The following is a 9,110-nucleotide window of genomic DNA, read 5'->3' as shown; positions in this document are numbered from 1 at the left end:
GTGCTATAAAAATGCACCGATTACTGTATAAATGACACTGGCAGAGAAGGGGTTAACAGTAGGGGGGCGATCAAGGGGTTAAAGGTGTTCCCCGGGAGGGGTTTCTAACGGGGGGGGGGGGGGGGGGGGACTGACTGGGAGTACAGAGAGATCGCTGTTCCTAATCACCCTTTACTTCCCTGTCAGAAGGGGGATCTGTTTGTTTACATTGACAAATCCCCGTTCTGGACCTTTGTGGAGCGACCGCTTGTGGCCGGGCAACATCACGGCCGCCGGCCAAGCGCATCAGCTCCCCTGCCGTGCAGCGGGCATGCCTGCTATAGCTGTTAAAAGGGACGGACATACAGCTACGGCGATTCGTGGGAACGAGCCAACCTGCTGTAGTATGACGGTGGCTGGTCGGTAAGCGGGATAGATATATATATATATATATATATTTATTTATTTATTAATAGCTGGAGGTTGCCTTGCACTGTTCCATCCCTTTAACATTGAAAGGGGTTTGAGTAGCCAAAAACATACCCAATGGCATCCAACTAAAACCAGAAATTTAAATTTAAAACCCTCCTTACTTCTTCAGGGCTTCATTCGCAAGATCACCCCAAATGCCAGCTAAGGTTGCTGGGGGGCCCCTCATTTACCAAACACAGGGAGATTGGCCACACGTGGAAGGCGGAGCTCTTGTGGGCGAATTGGTAATTTACTAAAACATAAAAGACGCATTTCTGCTGAACTGTCATTTTAAAAAGTTGGTAATCCTTAATCCCATATTAATTAGCCAATTACAAAGTTTTGGGCGCCTTATACTACCGCCTCACACTGAAATATTTTTTGGGCGATTTTATTTGAATTTAAAGCTGAACTCCAGGCAGAATTAAAAAAAAAAAAAAAAAAAAAAAAGCTTAATTCAGCCCTGCATTCATTAGTACATCATTGGGACAGGATTCTTACTTTTGTTGCACCATTCATACTACCCTGTTTCCCCCAAAATAAGACCTAGCGTGATTGTCAGTGATGGCTGCAATATAAGCCCTACCCCCCAAATAAGCCCTAGTTAAAGTCCTTGTAGGTCTTATTTTCAGGGTAGGGCTTATTTGGGGGGTAGGGCTTATATTGCAGCCATCACCGACAATCACGCTAGGTCTTATTTTCGAGGAAACAGGGTAGCACACTCATTTTAAATGAGCTGCCTTAAAACAATTCATGTCAAAGCGCCTGCATTAAAGGGTTTGTGAACCTAAAATGACATGGATGAGAATTTGTTTCTTTCGCCCCCAACTATGCACATGGATGGTGAGCCTATTTTATTTTTTCTAGTGTACCGAAATACGTTAAGTTCTGTCCAACCCATCTCCTCCTGAGCATGCTAGGTACAGATCCGCCGTTCTAACATGGTCGGTTTGCATCTGTGCCTAGCCTACATGGCAAGCCTGTACTCCTGTGGTCAGACCACTGCTGACACACCCCCTGCCCAGACCCCCCTATTTGCGAGCTACAGGACTGGTCAGACCTCCGCAGACACCCCGCCCCCCCTGTCCAGCTCCACCTACTGTTTGGGAATTACAGGACTGGTCACATATCTGCACACACGACCCCCCAACCCAGCTGGGCCTTCTGTTGTTTGGGAGCTACAGGACTGGCCAGATCTCTGCAGACATGAGCCCCCCCCCATCCAGCTCCACCTTCTGCTTGGGAGGAACAGAACTGGTCAGATCTCTGCAGACATACCTTCCCCCACCCAGCTCCGCCTTCTGTTTGGGAGCTACAAGACTGGTCAGAATTCTGCAGACCAGCGCAGTTGAGTGGCAGCAGCTGGGAAAATGTGACATCAGGGCAGGAGCTGCTGATCAATGTCCTCCCCAATAGAGGTCATCTGATCGATTGTAAAAGTATGAAGACACACTAAAAAAAAAAAAAAAAAAAAAACCACACACACACACACAGTATTTTTTGTTATTAAAATGCTATAGGATAAACAGGGTTCACATTCACTTTAACCACTTCCCATCCGGGCCAATTCTGGCACTTCACTCCTACATGTAAAAATCATCATTTTTTTTTCTAGAAAATTACTCAGAACCCCCAAACATGATATGTTTTTTTTAGCAAAGACCCTAGGGAATAAAACGGCAGTCGTTGCAACGTTTTACATTACACGGTATTTGCGCAGTGATTTTTTCATCCCGTTTTTTTTTAACAAAAAATTTGCACGAAGTAAAAAAAAAAAAAAAAGAACAGCAGTAATTTAGCCAATTTTTTTGTATAACGTGAAAGATGAGGTTATGCCGAGTAAACAGATACCTCACGTCACACATTAAAATTGCGCACACTCGTAGGCTCGAATTGTTCGCTAGAATAGAAATCGCTAGAATGGTTGCTTTTGCTCTAACGCACGTGGTGATACCTCACATATGTGGGCGCGACTTACATATGGGTTCACTTCTGTGCGCAGGCACGGGGGTGCTTTAATTTTTTTTTACGCTCTTTAAAAAAAAAAATAAATAATTGATCACTTTTATTCCTATTACAAGGAATGTAAACATCCCTTGTAATAGGAATAGTGCGTGACAGGTCCTCTTTAGGGAGAGATGTCAGGTAAATAAGACCTTACATCTCTCCTCCAGGCAGGAAAGGCTGAGATCAAAAAAAAAAAAAAAAAGAAGAACTCTGCCTTTCCAGCCGTGTTCCTGGCATTGTTTACTTCCGCCAGCCTGGACGTGATGTCATACCATTGCGCCCAGGCCTCCGAGGGTCATAAAGATGACTGGGGACCATCTGGTACCTGGTCACCAGAAATCTCTAAGCTCAACTTCCGGCGGCGACCGATTCATTCTCCGGCTTGCCAATCGTAGGGGCGAGCCGGGAGAAGCACCAAAGGGCGGCAGGAGCAGGAGTAGGGTCCCCTCCCGCCGCCTGTAAGAACGATCAAGCGGCTGAACTGCCACTATAATTGTTCTTACGGTGGACAGAATAGCTGGCTGACCATGATGATATCTGAATGATGCCTATAGCTGCGGGCATCATTCAGATATCCCCACTCAAACTCATATGAAGTGGTTAATGCATTGCAATAACTTAAAGGGGCTCTTTTTTTTTTTTTTTTTTTTTTTTTAAAGATGCAAACAGTACAGGGTAAACCCTCGTCATCCCTCGTACAGCAGTGCACAGGCTATGAGAGGGTGAAGAAGCAAAAGGGGGCCAGTGAGTTGGGCAGCAGTGTTCATGTGTTAACCAGAAACATGCTGATAGAAGGAGAGAGCAGAATGACAGAGATGAGCTCATCAGTCCAACAACTCTCAATACACTGTCCAGCCCTGTAAATGATAATTATAATTGGTGGGTTTAGTTCCGCTTTAATGGTTTCCCTAAACAGTTACATTTAAAGTGACACTAAACAATATCCTTATTTTTTCACAAATGATCTATACACATCCACTGCTTGATGGCCATTTTCATTCAAATTGTTCCTTATTATGTTTTTCTGCCTTCTTGTAACATCCTCTGGTTAGCTCCCGAACCTGTCCCCCCAAACACACCCCCCCGTTTATGTTTGTTTGGAAGTAGCAGTGCACATTGGTTGGCATTATGAGCACTGCTCTATGCACATCCCAAAATCCATCTCCAGAGTGAAAGAGGGGGGTGGCTACGCTCCTTCTTACAGCGGGGGGCCGTGGAGAATAAGGGTAGCCACCCTCAGGAAGTCAAATCACGGTAGCAAATAAAAAGGAATTTGGAGATCTTGAGGAGGCTGAGAGCAATAGAAGGGATGTTTTTTTGAGGAATACATACTTGCATAAAATATATATTTTTTTAAATGCAGAGTTTAGTATCATTTTAAAGTAGTGGTGCAACGAATGGACATTTTGGTGCCCGAAATTATAAAAAAAAAAAAAAAAAAAAAAAAAAAAAAAAAAAAAAAAAAAAAAAAGAAGGAAGAAGACCCACACCAAAAACGCACTTCCCTGTTGAAATGCATTGAAAACGCAACAAGGACACATCAATAACGCACCCGTGTTACTTTTTGATTCAGTTTTTGCGTCACATGACCTATGAAAAAACACACCATAAGCACAGAAAAATCGTGGTTAAAAAAAAAAAAAAAAAAAAAAATAATAATAATCACAGAAAAAATCATGTGCGTTTTCTACGCCATTATCGACACTTTACTCCAGGGATCCTCAAACTACGGCCCTCCAGCTGTTGCAGAACTACACGTCCCATGAGGCATTGTAAAACTCTGACATTCACAGACATGACTAGGCATGATGGGAATTGTAGTTCCTGAACACCTGGAGGGCCATAGTTTGAAGACCCCTGCTTTACTCTATCGGCAAAATGCCGAAAGCACCATTTTCGGCCGCCGAAATTTCGGTGCATCCCTACTTTAAAGCGGAGCTAAACATACCTTTTTCTTCCCCGTCCCTTGCCGGCATCTTCTTCTGGATGCCGGCCTTCGTCTGTCTTCATTGACCGGCGCTGGATGACGTCACCCCTGCGCATGCACAGGAGCCTGTCATCCTGGCATACAGGGACCGTGCACACCTTTGTTTACATGCTGGAGAATGCTGTGAGAGCAAGCAGGTCGGTGTATTTTATTTACATTGCAGTAAAGAGCCTGGCTGCTCGCACTTTGTGACATGAGAACTTTTGGTTCTGCTTTAGAGCATGGCTATGGTGATAACGGTCATGGTTGGCAGTGTGCGCATGCCCACCCTCAACTGAATTCACCCTGAGCTCAAGCCCTTAAATAGTTGGGGTCATTGCTAATCACATGTGCAGCACCATGACAACTGCCGATGGACAGAAATACAAATCCTTTGTCAGATCTCAGAGCAGGGCCCCCGGATTCCTCCTGTATTGAATGGTATTGTAACTGTACTGTCTGCAACCATATTGGAAAGAGCTGCGCAAACTGTTGGCGCTTTATAAATCCTGTATTATAATAATAATCAGCTACCATGTATTCCATCTGTGCAATCGTTAGCTTGGAGTTCAGCTTTAAGAAATATTGGTGATTTTTCTGTAGAACTTTACAAAGAATACATCCCTGTCTGAGTTTTTTGCCCATTTCGAGTCATATACATACATTGGGATTATATAAGGAAGTTGAGACAACTCTGGGAATGCAAGAAAAATCCAGGAAGGAAGTGTCCTTGGTGTAATTAACCTTAAGACTACGCAAGGGGAATGTTTAGTGAAGGATTCATCACAGACCACTGTACATAGCCCAAAACAATAGTGGCAGGGAGGGGGTTGCTCATATCAATAGCCCATAAAGTGGACCTATGGCCAGGCTATGAACAGTAACAGATTAATATTTTTAACAAGTAGAAATAAGCTTTAAAAAGAAGCCCTCACTGACCTCTGTAGTTATAAGCACCGTACACAATTCAGCCTCAAAATTACAACAGAGACTCTGAAGTCCAGTTTCAGTCCTTTCTAAAAAAGCTCAGAGCACCTGCTGATTGTATACATTAGAAGGCTGGCATTTCTATAGCTTTGTTACTATCCTTGGAGATATTTCTCCACAGTGCCTGCAGCTACAGAGGTCAGTAAGATCAGCTAAAAACAGCTAAAATATCAGCTAAATACATTCCAGTAGTATCAAAACAAAAAAGTGTGTAAAGTCTTATGGATTCCACCAACACGGTTTCCTGCACCACTCGGGCAAGGCAAAGTTATAATATGCTAGTATGCATTGCATACTAGCACATTAATGTAAACCTTACCCTTATAATGCCTCTGACAGAGCTTCCATTTTCACTCAGTCTTCTTTCCGGGCTGGCGGGCTCCAGTCCTTTGGACGAGCCATGATGCCATCACTCCCGCACAGGAGCTGCTGCTCACGGCACAGGATTCTGAAGGCATGGATATGCCGTTCCTTCACAGCGCACGTGCCAGTGACTTCACTGGCGACTTTGCAAGTAAATATCTCCTAATTGGTGCACATTTAGGTGATAATTTACTGTACCTATAGGCAAGCCTTATTATAGGCTTACCTAAAAAAGGGATCAACCAAGGGAGTTTACTCCCACTTTAACCATGGGGATGGAGCTCCATCCCCATGATTAAGCTCCAAGGGGAGGAGTGAACCATGCTGGGGGCGTGGCCTGACAGGAGCCCAGGCTGAGACTGCCTTTCTTTCCAATACCAGTGTGTCTGTACTGATGTGCGACTTCATGGGATCCATCCTTCTCTCAACAAATGTTCGGAGCCGAGACAAGCTCTGTCCCTGGCATGCACACACAGTGGTGGACACAGGATTGCTTTCCCTTGTAGTCTGAGGGGCGCACATTTTCCATTACTGGTTCAAAGTCTTCCAGGTTGTTTAATTTAAAAAGCAGCCACGGCCTGAATAGAAAAGCCTGTGCCCTGCCAGCAGCAGCAGAGAAGAACCTTTTGCTGTGTGAATGGAAGCTGTGGTCTTTCAGAAGAGCCATAAAAAGTTCTCACTAGGCGCAACATTTTCTACTTGTCAAAAAAAAGACCATAAAATGATCCAAGCGGCTGAAATAGACATATCAATGGCAGCAACAGGTCATGCAATAAGAAACACTAAAAGAACGTCATAGAACCAGGTTGGCACGCAGTCCCTCTGCAGAGTCAGATGTACAGCTTTGCAATCAGTAAAGCCCATGTTCTCCGCTGACTGGAGAGCTTTCGTTTTGACTCACCGGGGTGCATGTTGGAATTCTGCAGAGTGACCACTGCTTCCACACATAGAGCAAGGGTCCTTTTATTCAGCATCTGGCAGGCAGTTCTACTCAGGCTGCGACTGCTTTCTAAAAAGAAAAACTAAGAATCTGCACACCTTTTCCTTTTTTGCAACAGGAAATGTATTTGTACTGAAAGTTCAGTTCCGCCTTTAAAGTTCATATACTGCTTGTTAAAAAGATGTAAATATTTGAAGGTCCAGAATCTGGCCATTAGTTCACTTTAACCTTAGCTGGCAAGGATTACAAAACAGTTTTTACACACCTGGGTTTCCACTTCTGTCACGTATGTGCAGGCACCTTCGGGTATTTTCTATCAGGTAATTAGCAAATGCTAGTAGATTATATGTGGAGACAGGTTCACTTTAAGTTGCGGTTCTCTTTACACAACAAACATAACATTTCAAACTCTTATAATGCAACATCACCTTCATTGTCATTTGCACAAAAGCTTATATACATTGGCAAAGTAAGCACGGCACATAGTCACATGAGCGGAGGTTAGTAATGTCATTCAGGTTAGGATGTCTGGCCTGTACCACACACTTGCCAGGGTGGTTAATCGGCTACTTCACTACAATGACACTGCCTTCCTGTCCTCGTAGGCCACTGACAGGGCAGCGATTCCGGACATACCTTGGGATCGTAACGCATTTGGTATTGCAGTTCTGTGTGGTGATTGCTTTCTCCAGCTCGTCGAGCTGTCCAGTTTTCTTCAGCTTTTTCACCAAGCTTTTAACTGCCTTCTCGCACCACTTCTCTTCCTGGCCATTCTGCTCCCCCCCTCCAGCCCCGCTGGCGGACTTCTTCCAGCCAAGGAGGCGTTTCACAACCGGCGGCGTGAAGGGCAAGATGGAGGACATAATGCTTCAAGAGAAGAGAAAGTTCACCTTTGACCTGAAAGAGGAATAAGATGGTTGTAAAGGGAGGCGATACACAGCATCAGATATGTTTTCTAGTCACGGCTCTGCTCCAGACAAAGAATGAAACCTAAAGCCAGGCAAATAACGCAGCTCTGTATTCATTACTACATCAATGAATTATTATTATTATTTTTTAATACAAGTACTGTTATTACCTGAATTTGACCTGGTATCTAGTCTCTTGCAGTGCCCTGAACAGCAGAGCTCAGCCTCGGGGAAGAGAGAGGAGAGGGGAAAGAAGAAAAAAAGGAGGAGGCGAAAGAAAAGGAAAAAGGAGAAAGCAGGAGAAAAAAAAAAAAGGGAAAAGAAAAAAAGAGGAGGCGGCGAAAGGAGAAAAAAAAAGGAGGGAGGAGGAGGAGAAAAAAAAAAAAGAAGAGGAAGGGGAGAAAGAAGAGGAGAAAAAAAGTAGGAGGAGAAAGAAGAGAGAGAGAGAAAAAAAGTAGGAGGAGAAAGGAGAGAAAAAAAAGAGGAGGAGGGGGAGAAAGAAGAGGAGAAAAAAAAAAAAAGTAGGAGGAGAAAGAAGAGAAAGAAAAAAAAAAAGGAGGAGAAGGAGAAAGAAGAGAAAGAAAAAAAAAAAAGGAGGAGAAGGAGAAAGAAGAGAAAGAAAAAAAAAAAGGAGGAGAAGGAGAAAGAAGAGAAAGAAAAAAAAAAAGGAGGAGAAGGAGAAAGAAGAGAAAGAAAAAAAAAAAAAGGAGGAGAAGGAGAAAGAAGAGAAAGAAAAAAAAAAAGGAGGAGAAGGAGAAAGAAAAAAAGGAGGAGAAGGAGAAAGAAGAGAAAAAAAGGAGGAGAAGGAGGAGGAGGAGGAGGAGGAGGATGAGAAAGAAGAAGAGAAAAAAAAGGAGGAGGAGGAGGAGGAGGAGGAGGAGGAGGAGGAGGAGGAGAAAGAAGAGAAAAAAAAAGGAGGAGGAGGAGGAGGAGGAGGAGGAGGAGGAGGAGGAGGAGGAGGAGGAGGAGGAGGAGGAGGAGGAGAAAGAAGAGAAAAAAAAGGAGGAGGAGGAGGAGGAGGAGGAGGAGAAAGAAGAGAAAAAAAAGGAGGAGGAGGAGAAAGAAGAGAAAAAAAAAGGAGGAGGAGGAGGAGGAGAAAGAAGAGAAAAAAAAAGGAGGAGGAGGAGGAGAAAGAAGAGAAAAAAAAAGGAGGAGGAGGAGGAGGAGGAGGAGGAGGAGGAGGAGGAGGAGGAGAAAGAAGAGAAAAAAAAGGAGGAGGAGGAGGAGAAAGAAGAGAAAAAAAAAGGAGGAGGAGAAGAAAGGAGAGATAAAAAAAGGAAGAGGAGAAAGAAGAGAAAAAAAGGAAGAGGAGAAAGAAGAGAAAAAAAGGAAGAGGAGAAAGAAGAGAAAAAAAGGAAGAGGAGAAAGAAGAGAAAAAAAGGAAGAGGAGAAAGAAGAGAAAAAAAGGAAGAGGAGAAAGAAGAGAAAAAAAGGAAGAGGAGAAAGAAGAGAAAAAAAGGAAGAGGAGAAAGAAGAGAAAAAAAGGAAG

The 9,110-nt window shown here is 43.8% G+C and overlaps 1 protein-coding gene across 2 annotated transcripts in view; it reads right to left on the bottom strand.

Annotated features, from left to right (window-relative positions):
• The window catches only part of SMAD2 (SMAD family member 2), a 109,179-nt gene that overhangs the window by 59,471 nt on the left and 40,598 nt on the right, over positions 1-9,110 (bottom strand). For both annotated transcript variants that reach the window (XM_073619352.1, XM_073619342.1), the window contains exon 2: positions 7,350-7,610. In XM_073619352.1, the coding sequence (XP_073475453.1) occupies positions 7,350-7,576 (227 nt within the window). In that variant the 5' untranslated portion in view covers positions 7,577-7,610. The remainder of the gene's footprint in view (positions 1-7,349; positions 7,611-9,110) is intronic.

Source organism: Aquarana catesbeiana, linkage group LG01 (assembly GCF_042186555.1).
Source record: "Aquarana catesbeiana isolate 2022-GZ linkage group LG01, ASM4218655v1, whole genome shotgun sequence".
Lineage (NCBI taxonomy): Eukaryota > Metazoa > Chordata > Amphibia > Anura > Ranidae > Aquarana > Aquarana catesbeiana.
This window is presented reverse-complemented; position numbering and strand designations above follow the sequence as displayed.